General features: G+C 36.2%; 1 protein-coding gene across 12 annotated transcripts in view; it reads right to left on the bottom strand.

Moving 5' to 3' along the window:
* Positions 1–27,306, bottom strand: part of ptk2ba (protein tyrosine kinase 2 beta, a) — a 50,297-nt gene that overhangs the window by 15,119 nt on the left and 7,872 nt on the right. For 4 of the 12 annotated variants that reach the window (XM_067367672.1, XM_067367671.1, XM_067367670.1 and 1 more), the window contains 28 exons: positions 24,152–24,212; positions 23,113–23,336; positions 21,583–21,761; positions 19,895–19,982; positions 19,625–19,704; positions 19,239–19,319; positions 18,231–18,293; positions 18,102–18,156; positions 17,853–17,993; positions 17,342–17,416; positions 16,825–16,926; positions 16,566–16,683; positions 16,338–16,377; positions 15,956–15,993; positions 15,800–15,844; positions 15,615–15,712; positions 15,396–15,477; positions 14,931–15,031; positions 13,208–13,323; positions 11,651–11,751; positions 11,446–11,535; positions 10,945–11,149; positions 8,793–8,889; positions 8,634–8,690; positions 7,828–7,947; positions 5,086–5,232; positions 4,591–4,626; positions 4,477–4,501 (listed from right to left, as the gene is read on the bottom strand). In XM_067367672.1, coding sequence (XP_067223773.1) covers positions 4,477–4,501; positions 4,591–4,626; positions 5,086–5,232; positions 7,828–7,947; positions 8,634–8,690; positions 8,793–8,889; positions 10,945–11,149; positions 11,446–11,535; positions 11,651–11,751; positions 13,208–13,323; positions 14,931–15,031; positions 15,396–15,477; positions 15,615–15,712; positions 15,800–15,844; positions 15,956–15,993; positions 16,338–16,377; positions 16,566–16,683; positions 16,825–16,926; positions 17,342–17,416; positions 17,853–17,993; positions 18,102–18,156; positions 18,231–18,293; positions 19,239–19,319; positions 19,625–19,704; positions 19,895–19,982; positions 21,583–21,761; positions 23,113–23,307 — 2,575 coding nt within the window. In that variant the 5' untranslated portion in view covers positions 23,308–23,336; positions 24,152–24,212. The other 8 variants (XM_067367677.1, XM_067367668.1, XM_067367674.1 and 5 more) reach the window with 8 other exon arrangements.

Here is a 27,306-nt window from a genome sequence, read left to right as displayed (position 1 = left end):
AAAGATCCATTTTGAGGGTTATATTAGCAGTGTGAACTTTTTTTATGTTGTTTAAGGCAAGCGCGAGCTCTTGGGGCGTGGAGCACGAGAATTCACACCCGTAAATTTACAGGTCTGCGAGAGAGCCACTCTGCACTGCACAAATGCATGTCTACCGTGTGTTGTGGGTTTTCATATGTGGTTTCGGTAACTTACAGCGCCGGAGATACAAGAGTTTTAGATCCAGTCACCAGATCCACCTATGCTTAAACATGACACAAATGCTCCATTCTCCACCTAGATATAAACACTGCTGTTGTTTAAAAGGTGCAGTAACTGATTTCTATAAAAAATGTTGTTGAAAGTGAATCAAACCAAGCAGCACAACACACGTGTAGCCAATCAGCAGTAGGGGGCGTGTCCACTAATGGCGTGGAGGAGAGAGAGTGAGCAAGAGAAAAATTTGAAGAAAGACTGTAAAAAGAGAGATGGCTGAGAGGCTTTACAAAAGAGAAAACCTCAGAGGAATATCACTGGAAAAAAGAAGAGAGTTATGATCTGGCAAGAGCGTTAGGATCCGGAATAACATTAGAAAAGCTTTCCAGCACTGGTGAGACCCAAGCAGGAAGGCCTGAAAACAGATGCAGAGGTTGCGTTGTTTCTATTCCGTATGGAAGTAACATTAGTTTTGCTATGTTTGACAGAACCGAGATATACTGTTGTAATGTTGGCTATAGCAACAGGACAGTTTTGCGTGTCATTGTTTGTCTGGAGCTGACTAACAACAAACTCTTGCTTGTTATATAATCTTGTGGACTGTATGTTCATCTTTTTGTTTTTGCTTCTCATTCGTTCGCCTCTTCGCATTATTTTTCGTGAAGCTTAATTTTGCTTCACTTCAGCTATGATAAAGAGAGATCATCCACTCTTGCATTGCCTGATCATGCTTTTTGGAGGTGGAGCAATGAAGGGAGGGGTTTGTTTGTTTGGGTTGATTTCAAATATCAACAGTGTTTCTCAGAAATCGTTTACTATACCTTTAACCCTCTGGTGCTGGTTTCATGTTTTTTATTTAATGTTTTGTATTTTTGGGGGATTTTATGGAACTAAGTTATGTTTATGGAATAGGTATGATCCATTTATGACCTGTTAACCACGTTTTGAGCACAGACCTGAAAATGAAATTTCCAACTTAACGGCCCGGTTTCACAGAGAGGGCTTAGCCCTAGTCAGGATTAGGCCCTAGTTCAATTAGGATATTCAAGTAGCTTTTATAAATGTATACTAGAAAAAACATTACTGGTGTGCATCTTGAGACAAAACAATGGCACTGACATATTTAAGATATGACAGTACAAGTTGCTTTCAGTTAAAACATCTCAAACATGCATTTTAGTCTAGGACTAGCTTAAAGGGATAGTTCACCAAGAAATGAAATGAATGATTTACTCACCTTCATGCCATCCTAGGTGTATATCTTCTTTTAGACGAACACAATCGGAGATATATTTAAAAAGATCTTTAGTCCTCCAGGGTTTATAATGTTTGTGAATGGGGGGCTGTGTTTTGAAGCCAAATATAATGCATCCATCCATAAAAAAAAATCAATTCATACGACTCCAGTGGGTTAATAAAAGTATTCTGAAGCGAGGCGATGCATTTTTGTAAGAAAAATATCCATATTTAAAACTTCATAATTCAATTCAAATAACTAACTTCTGGTGGAGGACCATATGCAGAATGCACAAGTCGTCTTGCGTAAAATGAGTAATCCTCTGACACGATGTATGTCGCAGGATGTAGGAGTATTGTAAGCTTAGACGCCTCTCGTGGTTAAAAAAAACAGGGCTGTGCAACAAATTTAAGCTCCTCTTTTCTTATATCGAAATCCTCTGACATTTCTCTTTAGAAATTATCTGTGACCGGTAATTTGTTTTGCTCTATCCTCTACACCTCCGTGTTCGTCATTACGTTGTATGTCAGGTCAGAGGATACTCTTCCGCCGCAAATCGACTTGCGCATTCTATGTATGGTTGTCTGCCAGAAGCTAGGTATTAGAATTTATAATGTGTTAAATATGGATATTTTTCTTACAAAAATGAATTGCTTTGCTTCAGAAAGCCTTTATTAACCCACTGGAGCCATATGGATTACACTTTTTATGGATGGATGCATTCTTTTTGGCTTCAAAACACAGCCCCCCATTCACAACCATTATAAACCTTGGAGGACTAAGGATATTTTTAAATATATTTCTGACTGTGTTCATCTAAAAGAAGATAGTCATATACACTAGGATGGCTTGAGGGTGAGTAAATCATGGGATAATTTTCATTTTTGGGTGAACTACCCTTTAAGCCATGTCTATGAAACTGGGGGAAACTGTTGTAAATCTTGAATGCTTTGGAGAACAGACTTAAGTTTGGTCTCTTTTTAAGAAAACAGATTATTTCTGAAGCAGAAAAAAGTGAAAATAAGGTTTAACTATAGTATTTTGTAAAATGCACTAAAATATGAAATGGCATATGAGATTTTATATATATATATATATATATATATGTATATATGTATATATGTATATATATATATGTATATATATATATATATATATATATATATATATATATATATATATATACACACACACACACACACACACAGTATCTCACAAAAGTGAGTACACCCCTCACATTTCAGCATTTTAGTATATCTTCTCAAGGGACAATACAATAGAAATGAAACTTGTATATATTTTAGAGTAGTCAATGTGCTGCTTGTATAGCAGTGTAGATTTACTGTCCTCTGAAAATAACTTATTATACAGACATTATTGCCAAATAGCTGGCAACAAAAGTGAGTACACCCTAAGTGATAACAGTTGTACGTCATTTAACCATGCAAAGCCTCATGTCATATTCATCATGTTCATGTTTTTGTCTGTTTGACAAGACCATACAAATTTGTGCATCTTGTATTAGAGCAGTAAAAATTTGGTGCTTTGAGTACAATTCTCTCACACTGATCACTGGATGTTCAACATGGCACCTCATGACAAAGAACTCTCTGAGGATTTGAGAATTAGAATTGTTTCTCTCCACAAAGATGGCCTAGGCTATAAGAAGATCTGTAACACCATGAGTTACAGTACAGTGGCTAGGGTCATACAGAGGTTTTCCAAGATGGGTTCCACTCAGAACAGGCCAAAGAAGTTGAATCAAAGAAGTTGAGTCCTCGTGCTGTGCAACAGGTGCAGAAGCTGGCTTCAAAAAACAGATGCATGAGTGCTGCCAGCATTGCTTTAGAGGTTGCAGAAGCGGAAGATCAGCTTGTCAGTGCTCAGACCATACGCCGCACACTGCAACAAGTTGGTTTGCATTGCTGTCGTCCCAGAAAGAAGCCTCTTCTGAAGCTGGCTCACAAGAAAGCCCACAAACAATTTGCTGAAGACAACCTGTCCAAGAGCATGAATTACTGGAATCATGTCCTGTGGTTTGATGAGACTAAGATAAACTTGTTTGGCTCAGATGGTGTCCAGTATGTGTGGCGACACCCTGGTGAGGAGAACCAAGAAAATTGTGTCTTGCCTACAGTCAAGCATAGTGGTGGTAGCATCATAGTCTGGGGCTGCATGAGTGCTGCTGGTACTGGGGAGCTCTGCTTCATTGAGGGAAACATGGATACCAGCATGTGCTGTGACATTCTGAAGCAGAACATGAACGGCATTTCCAAAATGAGAACGACTCCTAACACAACGCCAAGATGACAAATGCCTTGCTGAGGAAGCTGAAGGTGATGGAGTGGCCAAGTATGTCTCCAAACCTGAACCCTATTGAGCACCTGTGGGGCATCCTCAAGCAGAAGGTGGAGAAGCGCCATGTGTCTATCATCCAGCAGCTCCGTGATGTCATTATGGAGGAGTGGAAGAGGATCCCAGTAACAACCTGTGCAACTCTAGTGAATTGCATTCCCAGGAGGATTAAGGCAGTGCTAGATAACAATGGTGCTCACACAAAATATTGACACTTTGGACACAGTTTTGACATGTTCACTGAGGGTGTACTCATTTTTGTTGTTTTTTAAAACATGTTTTACTCTAAAACTGTGAGAAAATTTTGAAGAACATCAAGAAGACTGTGAGAAGATTTTGTTGCCTAAAGTTTAATTTGAAGTAAAAAAATTACTAAAACTGAAAAATAAATTAAAGCTAAATAGAAATATAAAAAATGCTAAAACCAAAATCACAATATTTAAATGAAAATATAAAAATAAAAGCTGTAATAATATGTAAACATTACTAAAATACTAAAAAAGTTATCTGTATACTATTTTTTTTAACCTGAACAGAGGGGAAGATTATTAATATAAACAACTTAAATTTGCTGTTCATCACTCAAGGCTTCAGAATAGCACACGTTTTAATGACGACTGAATTTTGGGTGAAATATTCCTTTTATCTCTGCTTAAAGCTACAGTCTGTGTGTGTTAAAATGAACTGACCTTGGCTTGTCTCGTTTTCTGACATCTAAAATAGAGAAGAATATATTAACAGTGTATAACAGTGGAAGACAACAGTCAAGATGGGACGGAGACTTAAAAAATTTAGTATATTACCGCTTTAGCCTTTGTGTCATCATTGGCAAATGGATCCTGAAAGAGAAACGGACAAACATGAATATGACCCCAAAGTCATGAAATATTGTTTAACCTAATTAACTTTCATAATGTACATATTTCAAGAGAAACAAGACAAAATATAGCACAGAAATCCATGCAGAAAGGAAACGTCAGCCAAAAAGGAAAGTCGTTTCAGTGGCAGAGCAATGTTACTTTTGAATGTTCTATGAATTTTCTAAAACAAGTTGACATTTAAAAAATGTTAGACAAACATCCAACTAAAATGTTACAGAAAAAAACATTCCATAAATTATGTTTTTGTGCTATCGTTTTGAGAAAAATATTAAAGAATAAGATAACTTTCTATTAATGTTACTGGAACAAAGTTTGCTCATAACTTTGAGAGAACCTTGCCAGAAAATTATCCAAAGATCAGGGAAGATTCCCTGTTAGCTGGGATGACTGTGATGAGAGACACTATTGATGACTAACCAGAAGCTTCTCTTCTTTCTCCAGCCACTTGTTGTCCTCCAGCATTTCCTGTTTCTGCCTCCTTAATGTTTCCTGCACACGTTGCCTTTCCAGTTCCCACAGCCGCTGGGCGTCTTCCTTACTGCTGGGCTCCAAAAAACCACGGTCCTTCACAAACACACATAAACTCTCACTCTCATGAGCTGCGGATGAGGAGTTTTGCAGCTCCCCCCCCATGTCTGTTATCACTAAGTCCATTAATATGCTAATAGTACTCCAAATGTTAAAATTATGCATTTAAAAAGGAAAATGAGCCAAAAATTGCTTCTTGCACCAGTGTTACTAATTAAAACAAAAACTAAAATTAAAATACTAAAAATATTATTAAAATAATTATTTGATAATAATAAATACAGCTGAAATAAAATTATATAAATATGAGACAAAAAAAAAAAAACCCTCAGCAACTAAATGAAATACAAGGAGCCCTGCCCGTGACATGCAGGAAAGAAAAGTAAATCGGAAAAAAAAAAATTGAGGGAATGACCGTGCACACGATTAAGTAAATTGAGGGAACGAATAAGTAAATAGTGTACACAATTTATAAATTGAGAGAAGGACTTAGTAAAGCATGTGCACAATTTAGTATATCGAGGGAACAAATAAGTAAATTGTGGGCATGATTTATGAACTGAGGGAACGACTTAGTAAAGGGAAATCGAGGGAACCAATCAATAACCAATTAAGGGAACGAATGATTAAATTGTGCGCATGATTTATAAATTGCTGGAACGACTTAGTAAAGCGTGTGCACAATTTAGCAAATTCAGGGAACGAATAAGTAAATCGTGCGCACGATTTAGTAAATCAAGGGAACAAATTAGTAAATCGTTTACACGATATATAATTGAGGGAACGACTTAGTAAAGTGCGTGCATGATTAAGTAAATCGAGGGAGCAAATAAGTAAATTGTGCGCTTGATTTATGAATCGAGGGAATGACTTAGTAAAGCGAAATTGATGGAACAAATTCGAGGGAACCAAATAATAACCAATTAAGGGAACAAATAATTAAATCGTGTGCATGATTTATAAATTGAGGGAACGACTTATTAAAGTGTGCGCATGATTTATTAATCAAGGCAACAAATAAATAAATTGTGCGCACAATTTATAAATTGAGGAAACGACTTAGGAAAAGCGTGCGCACGAATTTGCGAATCGAGGGAACGAATAAGTAAATTGTGCGCACAATTTAGCAAATCAAACGAACGACTTAGTAAAGCGTGCGCATGATTTGGCAAATTGAGGGATCAAATTAGTAAATTGTGCACACAATTTATAAATTGAATGACTTAGTAAAGCGTGCACACAATTTAGCAAAATGAGGGAACGAATAAGTAAATCGTGCGCACGATTTAGTAAATCAAGGGAACAAATTAGTAAATCGTTTACACAATATATAATTGTGGGAACAACTTAGTAAAGCGTGCGCAATATTTAGCTAGTTGAGGGATCAAATTAGTAAATTGTGCACACGATTTATAAATTGAACGACTTAGTAAAGCGTGCACACGATTTAGTAAATCGAGGGAATGAATAAGTAAAGCGTGTGCATGATTTAGCAAATCGAGGGAACGAATAAGTAAATTGTGCACACGATTTATAAATTGAGGGAACAACTTAATAAATCGTGCACACAATTTAGTAAATCGATAAATTAAAGCTGAATAGTGAAAAATGTAAAACAAAACTAGTAAAAATGACAAAAGCACATAACAAAATTAATAAAACAAACTAAAATTAAAACAAAAACTAAAAGATAATTCAAAATATTAATTAAACACTATAATAGTGTATAAACAATTCTAAAAGAGCTATGCCAATTTTTGTCAACAAGCTTTCCTGTAGCTCAAACAGTTCATGGCGCTAGCAACGCCAAAGTTATGGAATGACTAATATAAATGTATATACTTTGAATGCAATGTAATATGTGCCAAATGCTTAAATATAAATGCAAATGTAGTCCAATCAAATGCTGAATAAGAAGGTCCCTCCCTCTGAGTTATAAATATCACCTGCTTTCGACTAGCATTAGCACAAAGCAAATCATAGTTCATCTGTCTTCTGTTGTGGTAACATTCATACTTTATTTCCTTTCTCGACCATGAATAGGTTGCAAAGGAAGTGGCTGAAATTGATTCATTGCGAAAGTCTTTTTTTTAGTCTATGGCACAAGCTGTCAAGGGTGGTTTTATCAGGCTGTGACATAAACTAAACTGTTTTCTACATTAAAAATAGGATGATTTGTACCCACCTGAATTTCCTGTTTTAATAGGAAATACATTAGCACAGGAAAAAACTGTGTCTATCAAGCAAACTAATGGGGTCTTTTTGAACAGTGTGTGCAAAGCATGTTCATTGGCCTTTTTTAAAGTCTTCTAGCTGTACTGCAAAATATGATTTTCTTACTTAGTCTTTTTGTCTTGTTTTCCAGTACAAACACCTAAACATTTACTAGTAAGCAAAATGACATATGATTTACATTTTTAAGCCTTGTTTTTCAAAAGGAAACCAAATTAATTTTTCTGACCCCATTAAGCTAACAGAAAACAAATGTATCTTGATTTAAGAATGTTAGGATATTTATACTGGAAAACAACACAAAAATACGGAGTAACAAAATCATTTTTTGCAGTGAAAAGATCTAGAAACACACAAGAGCAGTATGTTTGCACTACTGAAGGCAGGTGGCGCTCTTACCCCCATACTGCCACGGCGAGGGGACAGTGGCAGGGTCAGCGTGCAGCTGGACGTGAGCATGAAACGCCAGTCTGGCGGGCTGGCGAGGACAGGCGAGCTAATGCGCAGAGACTCGGGCAGCTGGAAAGTGGGCCGCGTGAGCAACAACACACAGACAAGCAAAACTAAACCACAAGCTAAAACATATTCACACAATGACATGCATAACATGGCGGTTTAGAGCACAGAAAAGCAGACCAAAACCATATGTACTGGAAATGGTGTGACTTGACCTAGATAGACATGACCAACATAAAGCTGTTTATAGTTTATAGTTATATGGTCTACCAATTTTAAACGCATCATCCACAGAATAAAATACAGATATACTGCTCAGGAAATGTAATCACTCTCAAAGTTATGTTTCATTTCAGTATCAACATTGTCTCAGATGTTTCTCTTAAAATTTCTTTAAAATTATATACAACTAAGGCTATAAAATGAACATGAAGAGCAGCTCAGATTATTTAATAATTTGATGAGAAAAATTTAAGTTCATATTGAGATCTAATCAAATATGAGACACAGAGGAGATCTCTTCTGAAACTTTAGAGGAGCCTTTCCTCAGGAGAAATGTGTGAGGAGCAAAAGTCTTTCCATTTCATTTATTTCTGTTTATGAGAAAGAAATTAGTTATTAAAGAGATATTTTTCCTATGGACTTGCAATTCAAACATTAAAATGCAAATCTACTTTTAACTACAAAGGGACTGCATTTTGTGCACTTAAAGCAACTACAGACATTCTAGGAGGGAAAAAAAAAATCACCTGCAGATGTAGACGTGGATTGAGAGTGTTGAAACCTGATGGTTTCATTCTTGATGGCTTTTCATAAAACAAGAATGGAGATGAACAGAAAAAGACTGATTATGATAAACAGTATGAGAATAACAGTATGAGAGAAATAGAAAGTGAGAAGACAGACACCTTCGGTGGAGCATCAGTAAATGTTTTTACGCTTATGGAGCGGGTTCTGGCTCTAATCTCATTCACCTCCATTTCCTTCTCCATTTTATGAACATCACTGAGGGAAGCAAACAGAAAACAGTTGAGGTTACAGTTTGTATCATTTTTACTCTTATAATCTATTATGATTATTTAAATTTTTATTTGATATACTTTACATATTTATATACTTTTTACATTTTTATTTTTAATGTTTTTATTTTTTATTATTATTATTATTATTAATAATATTGGTATTACTACATACATTTTAATATTATTATTTATATATATATATATTGTGAAAAAAGGAATGCAATAATTTACAAATATCATAAACTTATATTTTATTCACAATAGAATATAGATAACATATCAAAAGTTGAAAGTGAGACATTTTGAAATGTCATGCCAAATATTGTCTCATTTTGGGTTTCATGAGAGCTACACATTCCAAAAAAGTTGGGACAGGTAGCAATAAGAGGCCGGAAAAGTTAAATGTACATATATGGAACAGCTGGAGGACCAATTTGCAACTTATTAGGTCAATTGGCAACATGATTGAGTATAAAAAGAGCCTCTCAGAGTGGCAGTGTCTCTCAGAAGTCAAGATGGGCAGAGAATCACCAATTCCCCCAATGCTGCAGCGAAAAATAGTGGAGCAATATCAAAAAGAGTTTCTCAGAGAAAAATTGCAGAGTTTGAAGTTATCATCATCTACAGTGCATAATATCATCTAAAGATCCAGAGAATCTGGAACAATCTCTGTGTGTAAGGGTCTAGGTCTAGGCCTAGGACGTGATCTTCGGGCCCTTAGACGGCACTGCATCACATACAGGAATGCTACTGTAATGGAAATCACAACATGGGCTCAGGAATACTTCCAGAAAACATTGTCGGTGAACACAATCCACCGTGCCATTCGCCGTTGCCGGATAAAACTCTATAGGTCAAAAAAGAAGCCATATCTAAACTTGATCCAGAAGTGCAGGCGTTTTCTCTGGGCCAAGGCTCATTTAAAATGGACTGTGGCAAAGTGGAAAACTGTTCTGTGGTCAGACAAATCATGGGCATGGGCAGCTTACACATCTGGAAAGGCACCATCAATGCTGAAAGATATATCCAAGTTCTAGAACAACATATGCTCCCATCCAGACATCGTCTCTTTCAGGGAAGACCTTGCATTTTCCAACATGACAATGCCAGACCACATACTGCATCAATTACTACATCATGGCTGCGTAGAAGAAGGATCCGGGTACTGAAATGGCCAGCCTGCAGTCCAGATCTTTCACCCATAGAAAACATTTGGCACATCATAAAGAGGAAGATGCAACAAAGAAAACCTAAGACGGTTGAGCCTGTATTAGACAAGAATGGGACAACCTTCCTATTCCTAAACTTGAGCAACTTATCTCCTCAGTCCCCAGACGTTTGCAGACGGTTATAAAAAGAAGAGGGGATGCCACACAGTGGTAAACATGGCCTTGTCCCAACTTTTTTGAGATGTTGATGCCATGAAACTTATTTTTCCCTTAAAATTATATATTTTCTCAGTTTAAACATTTGAAATGTCATCTATGTTGTATTCTGAAGTCCCAACTTTTTTGGAATCGGGTTTGTATGTATATATATATATATATATATATATATATATATATATATATATATATGTTTCACATTTATTTTATTTTGTAAAACAATGTTTGACTTTTATAATTTGTTTAATACTTTTTATTGTTACTTGTATTTTAATTTTATTACTTTTAATATATATTAAAAGTAATATATTAAAAATATTTTAAATTAAATATATTATATTAAAACTGACAACCCTATAGGTCATGGACGACTAGGGCAGGGCGGCCAGTGGTGATGTACCTCAGCTTGCACACAAGGTCTCTTATTTGCATTTTTATTTTCATTATTTTTTTATTTTCATTATTTGTATAGAATTTTCATTACTTTTTTATGTAATTGTTTTGAATTAGTATTGTTTACATTTTTAATATTTATTTATAATAATTTTAATATTAATTTTATAAAATATTTTTTTTCCCTCAATGTCCACTTAAGTGTTGGTTTGTAGTTTGTATTATTTTTATCTGGCGGTTGACGACTAGCAGTGGCGTACCTCAGCTGGCACACTAGCTTGGCGAAGCTGGGTCTCTCGTTGGGGATGTAGGCCCAGCAGCGGGTCATGAGGGAGTAGAGGGTTGGCGGGCACCGCTCGGGTTTGGGTAGACGAACACCCTGCTCCAGCTGGTTTATCACATCCTTGTTCTCCAGCCAGAAGAATGGCTGCTGACCTCCACTCATGATCTCCCACATGCACACAGCTGAAAGGAGAGGCACAGGAGCCACTAAGAATCAGGAACTACAAATGAACTGCTTTAGATGTTCATTTCTAAACTTTGAGGCATTAAATCAACAAGAATGAGAACAGGAAATAGGAATTTACACCATGATGATGGCTTGAAAAATCCTGATTACAACATTGATTTATTGCCTAATATGAACAAGTGATTCAGCTTTGAAAAGTCTGCATTGCACTTTGCAAACATGACACAACACGTCCTGCATCTTTAAATGCATTCATCTCACTAAGGCTACGTCACGCTTCAAAGTCACTAACCAAACATCCAGACATCACTGGCCGAGGTAAACCGTCTGAAGTTGATTGACTCTGGCGCCATCCATTTGATAGGCAATCGAGTCACGGAGGCTTTGGAGAGAGAACAAAGTGTCATTTGAAAGCATTCGGCAGTGAAATTAAACTGCTTATATTTATGGGAGTCAGATTAAAATAGACAGATCTTTGACATCTAGTCAGAACTTGCCTTTGTAGTACTCTTCATCTTCTATATATCTGGACAAGCCGAAGTCTCCCAGCTTCACACAGTCTGGTTTGGCCACCAGCACGTTTCTCACAGCAATGTCTCTGATGGGAAAATAGTGTGTAACCTGATTATCTATGCAGTATGCACCACTAAAATAGGCCACATGTATGAGATATAGATGATTATCAAAAGGAGATGTGAAAACACCTACAGCCAAACACTTTGTGTGTCCTAATATATATATATATATATATATATATATATATATATATATATATATATATATATATATATATATATATATATATATATATATATATATATATATATATATATATATATATATATATATATATATATATATATATTAAAGAATTTAGTTTCCACAAAAATATTAAATAGTACATTGATAATATAACAATAAGAAATGTTTCTTGAGCAGCAAATCAGCACATTAGAATGATTTCTGAAGGATCATGTGACACTGAACACTGGAGTAATGATGCTAAAAAATTCAACTTTGATCACAGGAGTAAATTACATTTTAAAATATATTACAATAGAAAACAGTTATTTTAAATTGTAATATTTTTAAAATTGTATATTATTATTACGGTTTTTACTGGATTTTTGATCAAATAAATGCAGCCTTGGTAAGCATAAGAGACTTCTTTCAAAAATTAAATATTACACATGAACAATACTATTTATTTCGTGTCATTTACAATGTGTAAAAATGTTATTTATGTGTATTAAGTACACCTAAAATTTTAGCTACAAAACTGGCAAGAGAAAGATGTCAACTGAAAAATATTATTCCAAAAATATTTTAAATTCTATTAAACATCATATAATTTGAGATGTGCTGGAAATGTTCATGAGTCACGAAACTGTCAAGAATTTTTGTCAGTGAACAAATTAAACGTGTAAGAGTTATGAAAAGGTGTATAATTTAGAATAGAATTTCTCCACTGGAACAAAACTACTCATAGTTGAAAAAACACCTAGGTAGATGAGTAGTAGAGTAGTCGTGTGGGTGTCTATATAAAGTTCACTGTAGTTAACAGAAGGCCTTCAACCTACAGCCTTGATGTTTTTGCCACTGAAACTGACTTAAACTAACACTCTGACACTCTTCTACATGTTATTAAAGTGAAAGGTCAAGAGCAACAGATGTTTGTAGCATGTCAAACAAACCTGATTGTACATAAAGAGATACAGTGAAAGCTTAAAGGGTTAGTTCACCCAATAAAAAAAAAAGAAATTTTGTCATTAAGTACTCACCCTCATGTTATCCGTGAAGGTCTTATGGGTTTGGAACAACATGAGGGTGATTACTTAATGACAGAATTTAAATTTTTTGGTTGAACCAACCCTTTAACTTAGAAAAGCGTTTCTGTTCTTCATAAACTTGTTTTTAAAATGATAACCAACCAAGAGCAAATGCCCAAAATTTCAAACAAATTAGGTAATAATTATTCACAATAATAGCATAATGTATTTAAGCAAAGAGACATTTAATTTAGGACACATGGGTCAGAAGGTGTACCAGCGTACCTGTGTACCATGTTAACACCCTCTAAGTAAGCCAGGGCTTTACTGATCTGCAGGCTGTACAGGATCAGGGTGGCAGTGGTTAGTTTCTGCTGGTTCTCTGTCAGGTAATTTCCAAGCTGAAGTAAACACAGAAAATCAGGATGAGTGCAACAATATTGCATAATGTACCGATATGAGCTGGGCCAGATTTACCCCTTATTGTGACAGTGGCAAGAGTGACTGTAAACAAATATTACCCTTAATGAGTAATTTTGTTTGATTTAATACAATATTGCTGTCAGGGTTTTGTCACTTCAGTCTGGTTTATTCTTGGTTTGGCAACACTCCTATCATTTTGTCATCTTGTGAGCGCGCGGCTTAAGTTCGTTCGGGCCGTACGCTCTTTTGTCTGTGTGAAATGTTGAGATCTTAACTTCATTTTAAAGAAACCCTAAATAAACCTAAAAGGTTCTATGTAAGGTTTTACATCCACCTTATTCCTGAGAAGCCTACTGTGTTTTGAATTATGGGTGGCACTTCTAGTTTGGGCAACTTCCATTCAAAAAGACTGAAACAAATAATTTCAAATCATAAGGTTACCCTACAAATAAAGCGGTAACACTTTATAATAAGGTTCATTGGTTAACATTAGTTAACTACATTAGTTAACATGAACTAATAAATAACTGCACTTATACAGCATTTATTAATTCATAGAGTGAGCCTTTCACTGATTGTTTGCGCAAATTACGGGTGTAATTTCTGTTAAGCTGTAAAGTGTCATGGGGCTTAAGTCTTAAATGATTGCATAATACTTACGTTTAATGGGTTATTTAGTGATAAAGTATGTTTACGAGCTGCTTAATATAAAAAATTTAATTAAATTTAATAATAAATTTAAACTAAATCCATAAAATGATCCCATGAAGCGCCTGACAGAACACTTCAAGGTCTTTTGTTCACACGGCTCTGTGGAATACTTGATTCTGATTGGTCAATGCACCATCCAGCGATATGTTATTTCCCAATAACAACCGATGAAAACAGGATAACACAGGCTCATCCGGGTTACTGAAGTCAACAGCGCTATATGCTATTTTTTCTTCGTCTAATTTTTGCGTTGCGTTATGACATCCAGTATCGTGGACTCACTCTCTCATTTCATACAAACGCAGCGACTATTGTTTTGTACACTGTTGGGTAATAAGATAAAGATACGATTTTAAAACCGTTTAATCTCAGATCATTATCTCTTATCCTCATAATTATTTATGTGGTGAAATGCCGTTTAATAAGTGGTGTGGACTGTACCGTATCTCTTAAATGTTTGTCTAGTTTGAACTTGCCGCGCAAGCTTTGCGTTTAAAGAGCTAATAAAATATTCTATCAATATTTTGTGTCTAATTATTTACTTATGTGGCAAGTAGCTGTGTAATAAGCGGGATAATGTACATCCAGCCGGTTGTTATCTCAGAATAAACTTCAGCCTGATCACCCTGTCTGGGTTTATTCTGAGATAACAACCGGCTGGATTAACATTATCTCTCACATATAGAACCTTGTTCTTCTAAGAGTGCTGAATTAGAATTTTTCTCATATTTGAATAAGTTTGCATTATTTTAATTCTGTTATTTTCCTGTTTATTGCTGTGAAACTGAATAAAGATGACTTGACGATTTTCCTTGCTACAGATTTTCCTGTATATAAGCAAGCCACTGTCAAGCTTGAAATGAATGAATTTCACCTCTCCATGCTGGTAAAGCTCCATGACAATCCAGACGGGATCCTCTTCGATAATTCCTATGAGTCTCACAATGTGTGGATGGTCCAGTTTCTTCATGATCACTGCATGAAAACAATGATTTAAGGGTTTTATTGTTCTATTTAGGCATTTATTTAATTCTACAGGTGGAAGATAAAAAAAAGCAAAATTCAGCATAAATCACGGCTTCTCAGGGCTTATAACAGTTATTCCACATACCTGGCAAGGTTTCATAAAATAAACACACAGAAAAGTGATGTTACTGATAACAAAATATTATTCTTCCACCAAGCAATGTAGTTCTTCAGAAGCGGAATGGCTACCAAGCAACACACAAACGCAGTGGCGCAGTAATACTGATGTAATGCGATCATGTTTACAACAGCTTTAAACGCGGCTCAACCAATCATAATCAAGAACCAGAATTATCGTTTTATGACAACTTACAAGCTTCGCTCATGAACTTCTCCTTCACATCAGCGGTGCAGTCCTTGCATGTCTTTACAGCAACATTCACTCGCTCCCCTGTCTAGATAAAGACACAAGATTCATGAGGTTGCTCTCCAGAAAGCTGAACTTGAATAGGTTTCTAGCGGTTTCTACTAAATCCACGTGATCCGTTAGAGACTATATTTTGGCCTGTAGGTGTGAGACTGAGGCACTAACCTTGCTTTTATAGATCCCATCATGAACCTCACCAAAGAAACCTTCACCTAGAATCCGGCCGAGCACAACGTCGTTCCGTGAGAGGCTGAATTTACATGCTGGATTATAAGGGGATTGAGTTAAAGATGGCAAATAAATAAATAATAATAAACAATCAGTCCCTTAAAATATGTTGTGGTTCTTACGTGCAACTGGTTTATTTTCTGGTATCTCTGAATAAATATCTGAGCCTGTGGAGAGGGGAGGGGGGGGACATTTAATTAAACAAAAAACAATATGTATCTAACAGTCTTTTATAAAATTTGTATATATAGGCAGTATATATATTTTGCTTTACATACTTCTACTTTGCATGTCAGATCTGGTGTTTTCCTCACTGCTTTTGCAATCAAAAAATTAGACAGAATTAATGATTTAAATAACAAATATAAATCTAATATTAATAAATAAAATTAAGATGTACAGATGAATTATTGGCACCTTTGGTAAACATGATCATGACTGAAAATAAATCTGCATTGTTTATCCTATTGATCTTTAATTCATAAAATTAGCATTGGCACAGCCTATATATATATATATATATATATATATACACATACATACATACACACACACACACACACACACACACACACACACACACACACACACAAACGTTAATCAAGTTAATCAAAAAATAATATATCAAAGGAATAATATATATAAGACATCACTGCTTACCTGCAGGGTAAAGGAGGTAGAGAGATTCTAGCATCTCTGTCTGGTAAACACAAATGGTAATTTGTTATTCATATAACACACTGTGGGAAACGCATGCTATCCTAGTGAGTCAGAAACTGTTTAAGCAGAGGAACTATTGAAATTGGTTTCATTAGTGGATACTTATTTAAGATAGATGATGATGTTGGTTTCATGACCTGGTAACATGAAAGAATTAAACCTATGTACCTTTATTCGGCCGCACTATTAAACTCGTCTCATTTCCGTGCTCCAAACGACAGTAGCCATCGATTAAATCTGCCATGTTCTCTGCGATGGCCAGAGAGGCTGTGCTGATGGACAAAGGCTGAAAAAGACAAAACAGAAAGGCCAAATCTTTTAATATACATTATTTAAATATTCATAAGAAAATCAAGGAAGGTAAACTGATTCAGAAATCAAGCATTCATTTCAGCAAAAACATTCATGCACATGTAGATGCATTTACCTGTTTAGCTCCTTCTATACATATATGTAGCAGTGTCTTTCCGTCATTCTGAAGGGTGTATTTAATACTTTGAATCTGCGCAAATGTGGCTAGACAGACCGGCTAATGAGGACACATCAAAGAAAGCCATGTTAATATACATTAAAACCATTAATATACATTTCCATTACTTGGAAAAAAAAAAACTTCAACTTATTTAATTTCATCTAAAACTTCAGCTAAGGAAACATATGATATAGACACACATAAAAAGTGAATTTGACTAAAATTACAATAAAAACTGAAAATTTTAAAATAAAAACTAATTCAAAATATTAATAAAACAGATAATAATATTTAAACATCCTACAATGTGTTTGGAGCACTCTAATTCAATGATTGTGTGTGCAGGACAAGGGCTAAATTTTTTTTTACATTGTGGTCAGTTGACAAATAGAAGTGGTTATTATTGCTTTTGTGAGTGAGTGCTGCGTTTCAGAGTAAAAGCTGAGTGGTGGGATTGACGTGTTGTTCTTACCACAGAGCTTTTGTCTGTGCGTTGCCGAATACCTTTGGGGCCGATGACCAGATCCACAGAGATGCTCCATCCTTGCTAGAGAATAATCAGACATTTGCAGCATTTACAGCATCACAATTACTCCTTGATCTACAGTGGTCACATAAAACCATACTCAAATCTATGTCATGCATGCATTAGATAACAAAATGTCAAAACAACATGTTATCTATGCTACAGAAAGATAACACAAGCACATTTTTCAAGTAAAACATTTGGCAAAAGATGATTATAAAGTTGCAAATTATAAAAATATATGTTGCTGAAAATAAAGTCAAAAAGTATGGATCGGATTTCATAGCCACTGCAAAAGTGACATTTTTGCAGCATTTAATGGCAAATAACATTTGCTTCGAGATTGTTATCTAATGCAATGACATTCACTAGTTCTCATGTCATTTCAGAGAGTAAATAACACACATCAACCATTATTAACATGTCTGTAATTAAAACAACAACAACAACAACTTACCACCAGCTCACAAGGAAAAACCTCTTCATCAAAATTGGAAAAGACAGATAATGTCTCAAAGAACTTCATGATGCACTGCTCCTCCTTCAGCAACGCAAACTGCTGGAACGTCTGCTGGATCAGTTTTCTCAGGTGCTTCGACTGTTTCCCAACAGACATATGAACGTTATCAAAAATCACAAGCGCTGTTAGTGTGTATTGGATCGCTTTGCTGCCTTATTCTCAAAGAAGTCACGAAAATGTTTTTACCTTCATACTGCTGATTAATTCTTGAGGAAAGAACAATTGCAGACCGACATCTTTCCTGACAGGAGCAGAAATGCCATCAATGCATATACTTGTGTAAAACTATCATACAGCACAAGACAAACTACTTACTCCAGCAGATCCAAGTTTGATTTTTTCTCCAGGCCACTAGCATTCATGTCTTTATAAAACCTCCTGTTAAAATAAGAAAAATGGAAGTAATGACTTTTCTGAATCATTCTAATTATGTTGTCTATTTATTATTACATTTATGCATTTGGCAGACACTTTTATCCAAAGGTATATACATTTCTATCAGTTCTTGCATTCCCTGGGAACTGCTTGAGCTACAGGAATGCTTAATAACTTGTTTACACAACACCGTTTTCAACTAAAACTATATGCGTTTTGGCCGTTCATTTACATAACAAGGACATTTTGGTGGCTTGAAACACCAACTTTTGAAAACAGGTTTCAAAGTGCAAGTTTTTAAAATAACCTGTTGTCATCTCTGTGTAAACTACAAAAAAGAAAATCTGTGAAAACGGTGACGTCACACGCATGCTTATTACGTGTTTAGTGTATCCACCTTATTTGTCAACTCGAAGGTAAGGTGTTTTCTGTGAATTTGTAAGACTTCCGATTTATTTGCCACTATATGGAAATAATGAGAAGAATATCAAAGCACAGTAAACTGTAAAACTAAGGTATGCATGTTTGGTGCGAGTGCTCTGTAAAAAAATGCGTATGTGCAGGCGTGTAGTCTTTCTTTACAAAGTGACAGCCAACTACTTTTCTGGCATGCGCAGAACAGCATTTTTAGTCATTTTCGCAGATCCGTGTGAACGAGATTAATGTTGTCATCTGTACAAAGAAAAAACTTTACACTAAAAAATCTTTACAGTAAGTACTTCACAAGAAAAAGTGAAAAGCACTTTAAGCTGCATTTCTTGTATGAAAGGTGCTATACAAATAAAGTTTATAATTATTCCAGATTTTTTTTTTTTTTTCAGTTGATTCCTACCGAGATTATATAAAAGGGCATAATATGGCCCTTTTAACAGTCTTAATTCTGTTTTTGGGGTCTACTAGAATAGGTTTTCATGCTTGAATGTTAAAAACACACATTCATTTTCACACATTTTATATTGTTGCAGCACCTCTCTTCCCAGTCTGTCAGAAACGGTCTGTTTAGTTCCGTTCTCTATGAAGCCCCTCCTTCTGAAAAGCACAATGAGCTCTGATTGGTCAGATGGACTAGTGTATCATGATTGGTCAACCGCACTGAGCGTGTTTGGGAAATTTCACACCTCTTACCATAACTGCGAGTTTCACACACTACTAACTAACTCAACCAGGTCTTCCCCTTTTATTTTGTGTATGCCTAAGGAATTATTAAGACTACAATCAAGGCTTTTCAGTGAGTTCAGAAACAGTACTTACTAATAAAAAAATAATACTTTGCTTTGGAGAAAGTTGAAAATCTAAAAAAGCATGATAGATCCTCTTTAACACATTCAACCTACCTGATTTCCAGACAGCCCAACTGCAGCGCCATCCCATCACTAACTTTCCTAGCGCTGTGCTGCATGTAGTCACTGCGAACCTGGGGAACGACATCAAACACACACACACCTTCATTCACCTTTGTAGATGTGCAAACCACCATCACACAAACTGGCAGCACTTCAGCACTACATCAGACATCCTTAATGTTTCCTTCCCTATTCAGAGTGCTATTTCAGGATATAGGGTGGTAATTCTGAAGAAACACTCCCCATGTGACAGGTACCAACCTGCTGGTAGAAGTAAAGCATTGTAGTTTTGTCTTCTTTTAACTTCTGTAGGAAATCAGGAGGAATGTAACGGATCCTCAAATCATATCTGATCATGATAGATGAACAAAAACAGGGTTAGTACTAACATACAGAACTGATTTATTAAAGGTGCCGTAGAACGTCTTTTCAAAAGATGTAATATAAGTCTAAGGTGTCCCCTGAATGTGTCTGTGAAGTTTCAGCTCAAAGTACCCCAATTAATGTTTTTAACTGCCTATTTCGGGGCATGATTAAATATGCACCGATTCAGGCTGCGCGGCCCCTTTAAATCTCTCGCTCCCTGCCCCCCCGAGCTCTCGACTATAAGTGCAGTTATACAGTGCATAAACAAAGTTCACACAGCTAATATAACCCTCGAATGGATCTTTACAATATGTTCGTCATGCATGCTGCATGCATGGATCGGATCATGTGAGTATAGTATTTATTTGGATGTTTACATTTGATTCTGAATGAGTTTGATAGTATGCTTCGTGGCTAACCGGGCTAATGCTACACTGTTGGAGAGATTTATAAAGAATGAAGTTGTGTTTATGAATTATACAGACTGCAAGTGTTTAAAAATGAAAATAGCGATGGCTCTCTTGTCTCCGTGAATAGAGTGATAAACGGTGGTAACTTTAACCACATTTAACAGTACATTAGCAACATGCTAACGGAACATTTAGAAAGACAATTTACAAATATCACTAAAAAGATCATGTTATCATGGATCATGTCAGTTATTATTGCTCCTTCTGCCATTTTTCGCTATTGTTCTTGCTTGCTTATCTAGTCTGATGATTCTGCTGTGCAGAGATCCAGACGTCCTGCCCTTGTCTAATGCCTTGAACATGAGCTGGCAAATGCAAATATTGGGGGCGTACATATTATTTGATCCTGACTGTTACGTAACAGTCGGTGTTATGTTGAGATTCGCCCATTTTCTGGAGGTCTTTTAAACAAATGAGATTTATATAAGAAGGAGGAAACAATGGAGTTTGAAACTCAATGTATGTCTTTTCCATGTACTGAACTCTTGTTCAACTATGCCAAGGAAAATTCAATTTTTGATTCCAGGGCACCTTTAAGGGAATATTTGGGAATATTTTACTATATTAATATTTTACTATTTATTATATTTTAATTAGAGATATCTTGTCCTCACAGTTGTTACAAAAACATGTAAACACCCACATTATGGAAAACATTTATATTTCCTCTGATCAAAACATTTAAAATATATGCTAAATATATGTTGTAAACAGGCAACTTAGGCAAATATCATTTTTATGTTGAAAATATATTACGTTTAAACCTTCAAAGGCCAAAATATATTACAAAATGTACTTGAAGTGGCAAGAAAATACATTTCCAATCTTAGAATAAATTTTGGGTAAATACAAAATTATGCTGAAAATTCAGCTTCTTAACATCTTAAATATATTTAAATATAAAAGTTATATTAAATTTTAATAATATTTCATAATACTAATGTTTCTACTGTATTTTTGATCAAATAAATGCAGCCCCAAAATTTAATGAAAATATATTTGTCTATATTTATTTTAAAACTATTTTAAAATATTTTTTGGCCATTTTTTTTTTTTTAAATATAAAAACTTAAATCTTTTTTTGCCTTATGGGACACACACACACACACACACCTCCACTCCGCCTCAACGTGCTGCTGTTCATATTTCTGCTCCACTTCTGCAACGGTGAGGTTCGGGTGCAGCCAGTGAACCTCGTCTGATTTGAGGTGTTTGAGCAGCAGACCGTAGCATTCTGAGAACATGATGTTGGGACCAAGTCGTCCGCTGTCCAGGATCGACTTAATGATTCTCTGCAGAATGAAATTATACATCAGATCTAATTTAAATAAAAGATTCATCATTAATAAAATAAATATTTGTGGATTTATTTACACTAAAAAAAGAAAGAAGAAAGAATATTTACTAAAAGTTTGCAACAGCACAAACCATTTTTTGGCTTTAAAAACTACTGTCAGGATTTACTAAAGACACACAGTGAAAAATTGGCACCGAGAAGCCGTGGACAGTTAATTTTGTGGCTGACCTTATTGCATGTGCATTTGCAGGAGTTTCCCTTTCGTTCCACACCCGTAAGAACTTCGATCATCTTCAACACAAATTAAGATATTTTTGATGAAATCTGAGAGCTCTCTGACTCCTCCATAGACAGCAATTTAATTACCACTTTCGAGGCCCAGAAAGGTAGTAAAGACACTGTTATAATAGTCCACGTGACTAAAGTGGTGCAACCTTAATGTTATGAAGTGACGAGAATACTTTTTGTGCGCAAAAACAAAACTTTTCTTCCCTGTCATTCTCCTACACTGTTGATGTAGTAAACACAGTGTAGCACTTCCAGGTTCTACATCAGAACGCAGAATTGGCCAATACTGAGCGTTCGAACATAGTACACAGAAGCTTGCATTGCATCAACAGCATAGGAAACTGACAGGGAAGAGAAGAAATTGTTGAATAAAGTTGTTTTTTTTGTTTGTTTTTTTGTTGCTTCATAAAATTAAGGTTGAACCACTGTAGTCAAATGGACTTATTTTAATGATGTCTTTATTACCTTTCTGGGCCTTGAAAGTGGTAATTAAATTGTGGTCTATGAAGGGGTCAGAAAGCTCTCAGGCTTCATCAAAAATATCTTAATTTGTGTTCCGAAGATGAACGAAGGTCTTATGGGTTTGTAAAGAAATGAAGGTGAGTAATTAATGACAGAAATTTCATTTTTGGGTGAACCTAAACTAACATCCATACCTACTACCGTAAACCAAACCTTAAACAATGCAAATATTTTTAAAGTAAAAAAAAAAAAAAAGAGAAAAAGACAATATTGATGTGCACATGCGCAGTAAACACTGGTAGGGCAATCTGATGGGTAGGATGAAATGTCAGGACATTTGTTGCGTCTTGTAGATCACGTGCAGAACTTTCCACTCCCATCTACGTTTTTTTTTGGAATTGCGCTAATTTGGAATCATGCTAATTTGCCATTTTTAGTAAATCTGGGCCTATGCATTATCATTGTCATGTCAAAAGAATGTCATAATAATTAAATAAATCTTATTACTCAGTGTCATTCCTCATTATGACAATGGAACGTTTTGATTCATACTGCATTCATCATTAATGTGTCAAAATGCACGTTCATCTTCTCACCCTGATATTCCAGGAACTTTCACATTTGACCAGTTTGAAGTTCTTGCCCAGGTTGGCACTGTTGCTTATGAAGCACACTTTGAGTATTTTCACCACCCCCCTGCATTTATTCCCCGTCTCGACGGCACTGCCGGATGCCTGTGGTGGACTGGGAGGAGGTGGTTTCCATGACAACGTACTGGTGTCACCCGACATCTCTACATAGGCTCAAATGATTATCAGCTCTGTGGAGAGAAATAATATGTTCAAGTTCAGGCATGAATATGACGCAGCCGAAGGAAATCAATGAGTGACTCAATAATAAAATATGAGAACATGGGAATTCTAGAGATGAATCCTTGTATTTTTAACTTTATGTCCTGATATTTGCCAGTTATTTGAGGTTTAGTTGTAGGTTGCTTTGTTAATCATAGTCAGATACCAGTTTATTCTAAAATATTAAAAAAAGGGAATTTGAAAACAAATAAAAGTTACTAAATCAAATCAATGATTATAATTATCAATCAAATTAAAAAAAAAAAATTTGATGGTAGGCTCAGCTTTCTTAGAAACAGCTTAAATTTATTTAACGTAGAACATTAACAAATAAAATTTATGACATAAAATTAACAACAACAACAATAAAAATACTTCAACATTAACCTTAGGTCAAGCTGTTTGGAAAATGGATGAAAATAATAATAATGATAATAATAATAACAATTATTATAATTATATATAAGTAATAAGAATAATGTGGGAAGAATCATTATTATTACCGTCATTGTTATTAGAGTCTGCTGAGCATTAAAAATTAGAATTATTATAATTATATAAATCTTAGAATTATCTGTCAGTAAGTCTTAAAAAAAGCTTAAATGTAATTTTATTCAAAATGTTAAGCTTTTCATAATGCATTTTATCTATTCTAATATTCTATAACATTTCATTCATTAATCTCTTATTACAGACCGCATTAGTAAAAGGACTTGACGTTCTTGACTAAACACACTATATATCAACATGCCAGTACATGAGAGACCAATGCAACATTTCCTACCTGGACGCGCTCCATGTCTCTGATGTGTGAACGGGTTTACTCCTGTGTTACCATATGATGTCTGAGTCACGGGACAGACAACATGACAAGTTAAAATAATGACAAAATGTCAAGCAGCAGCAACGGCCTCTTTCAGAGTATCACAGAAAGAAAATAGGAAGTGAAATGTAGCATGGTAAAGCTTTGCTAAGAGTCTTCTACTAGAAAAATCCTGAAAAACTCTGATTTTTAAACACTAACTCTACCATTTTTCTCTTAAACTCATCAAAATAATCTACCACAATTCTGGTTTCCTGTCATGTGGTATTGAGAGATGTTACACTATCAACTGGAAATTGTGAAGGTGTTAAACATTCACAAGTTTGTAAAGGAAATAAGTGCTTCACATGAAACAGGGGTACAAGGGAAGTTCTAAGTAACTGTCCCTGAGCATTGCTTTTCTATCAAACTACCAAAACATTTAGTTTGATCAAATGGCAAAATACTGTGACTGTTTTTTAAAACATCAGCTGAATATTCATAAAACATAATGACAACAAACCCACAACATCCATATACACGCACTTCAACTGCTCAGATGAAGTGTCATATTTCTGACGAATACTTTTTGTCCCACACCAACATTAAAATAGAATCTCATTCTGCAGAAGGAAACATCTAATGAACACATCAGCACCTATGCAACTTCCTTCTTAATGTTCACTGTGACTTCAAGGTTTGAAACTGTCATAATCTCTAATTCAAATATGAAACTGAAAATGCGTTACAGACCTGAGAATGAGCTGATGTTCAGTCCAGCTTTCTCTCACTCTCTCGTCCAGTGTTTCTCTAATTCATATGAATTCAAACTAAGAGAGAGTGAGCTGAACCCCTGACGTGAGTGTTTTGGACACACCCCACGCGTGCCACTGACTTCCTCAAAGTACACACCACTTCATCTTACACACACACACACACACACACACACATACGCGCGCACACATTGGGTTTTCATGTTTTATGGGGAATTTCCATAGACATAATGATTTTTATACAGTACAAACTGTATATTCTGTCTCATAACCCTGAAACTATCCATCACAGAAAACTTTCTGCATTTTTACATTTTCAAACAAAAACACCATTTATTATGATTTATAAGCCGTTTTCTTCATGGGGACCAAAAAATGTCCCCAGAAGGATCCGGATATTGCCATCTTTGCAGGGACATTTTAAGGGCATAACATAGGCTTTACCTGAACCACACACACACACACACACACACACACATACTTGTTTTTGTGAAATATGGGGACATTCCATAGGCGTAATGGTTTTTATACTGTACAAACCGTATTTTCTATCCCCCTACACTACCCCTATCCCTAAACCTAACCCTCACAGGAAACTGTGCACACTTTTACTTTGTCACAAAAACTCATTCTGTATGATTTATAAGCCTTTTGAAAAGTGGGGACATGCTGAATGTCCTCATATTTCACCTCTTTTTGTAATACCTATGTCATACTCATGTCATTATACACATTTGTGTCCTGATATTTCACAAAAACAAGTACACACACACACACACACACACACAGAGCATCATATAAACTGCATTAAAAGTTCTTTTTGTGAGGACTTCTCATAGATATAGGCTTATACTATAAAATCCACAGAAACATGCTGACATTATTAGATATGAAGCAAAACACATATCAAAAACAACTCTTCCTGGTAAAACACCTCTTCAGAAAAACTAGTTCCCTTTCAAGGGAACTCACACTGCGTAGTCGCTATGGGAACGCCTCTGCGTTATGTCGTCATGAAGCACGTATGAAATCTTTCCAATCGGGAGATGGTACGTCATAGGCGGGTGACGTCACTGACCAGGAACTATATAGCCAGCCCGAAAACACTCACATTCAGCTTCTTTGTCTTCAGCAAGCGCTACGTGTGATCTTGACTGGCTTATTTATTGTTGTCTGTCTACCATCATTATATTATTGGTATTATGGCGAGCGAGTAGCAGTTCAGGAAGTGTGTTCATCCCTGTCCTCGTTTCATTACAGATGGGGATACACATGAAATGTGTGTTGCTTGTTTGGGAGTGCAGCATGCCCAGGCAGCTCTCGAGGGGGCTGCCTGTGTGCATTGCGAGCTGTTTCCACTTAGAACGCTGCGCTCCCGCCGGGCCCTCTTCGAGTAGAGCGGCTCGGTTCACGTTCCCCAGGGCTCGGGTCGAGCTTCTGCTGAGGCAGGGTGGCGCCTCATGTCCTGGGGTTCGCAAATGGATGTAGCAGTGGGGTTAGAGATGGGCCCAGCCTTATCTCTGCCCTCACCTGCTACATCCAGTGTGTCTATCCGGAGGCAGGAAGCGCGCATTGCGGTTTCTTCCGCTCTGGTTGACACGGTCACGCTGATGCCGTCCAGTTCTGAGGGGCTGGATGCTGTTAGTGTGACAACGGGAGAGACGGAAGACTTGCCACTTCACTCTCCCATGAGCGAAGAGCTCATGGAGGTGCTTAATCGCACTGTTGCCAAGTTGAACATCAATTGGCCAGCTGAGAAGCAAGAGCAACAGGCCAAAACCAAGTTGAATGAATGCTTTCTGCCATCCAGGTCTGCTCTACCTCCACGTCGAGCACTACCGATTTTTCCCGACCTCCACACAGAGGAGTCAAGGTCATGGAAGAGACCGGTGTCATCCCATGTTTATTCACCTCAGACCTCCACATACAGAAACGTGGTTGGTCTGAGAAGACACAGGTATGGGGCGTTGCCAAAAGCGGAAGAGACGCTTCTAAGCCATCTCTCCATCTCGGTGGCATCATCCCTCAAAACCCTGACGTAGCCCACTAAGCCCCTGAAAACTACATCAGTGCTAGTGGGCAAAGCGTACTCAGGCTTTTTTGCATACTATGAGCTTTTTTATCAGCATACCAGGCTGATCTGCTAAAGGAGTTGGGTGAAAGCGATGAAGTGGGTGCGGACATGATCCATGAGTTGCGTCAGTCAGCTGACTTAGCCCTCAATGCCACCAAGGAGACAGCCAAATCCATTGGCCACTCTATGGCAGCCCTGGTGGCCATGGAGCGGCATCTTTGGTTGAATCTGACCGATATCAAAGATAAGGACAAGACGTTTCTTTTGGACGCCCCACTAAATCCTGCTGG

This window comes from Chanodichthys erythropterus, chromosome 18, assembly GCF_024489055.1.
Source record: "Chanodichthys erythropterus isolate Z2021 chromosome 18, ASM2448905v1, whole genome shotgun sequence".
Lineage (NCBI taxonomy): Eukaryota > Metazoa > Chordata > Actinopteri > Cypriniformes > Xenocyprididae > Chanodichthys > Chanodichthys erythropterus.
This window is presented reverse-complemented; position numbering and strand designations above follow the sequence as displayed.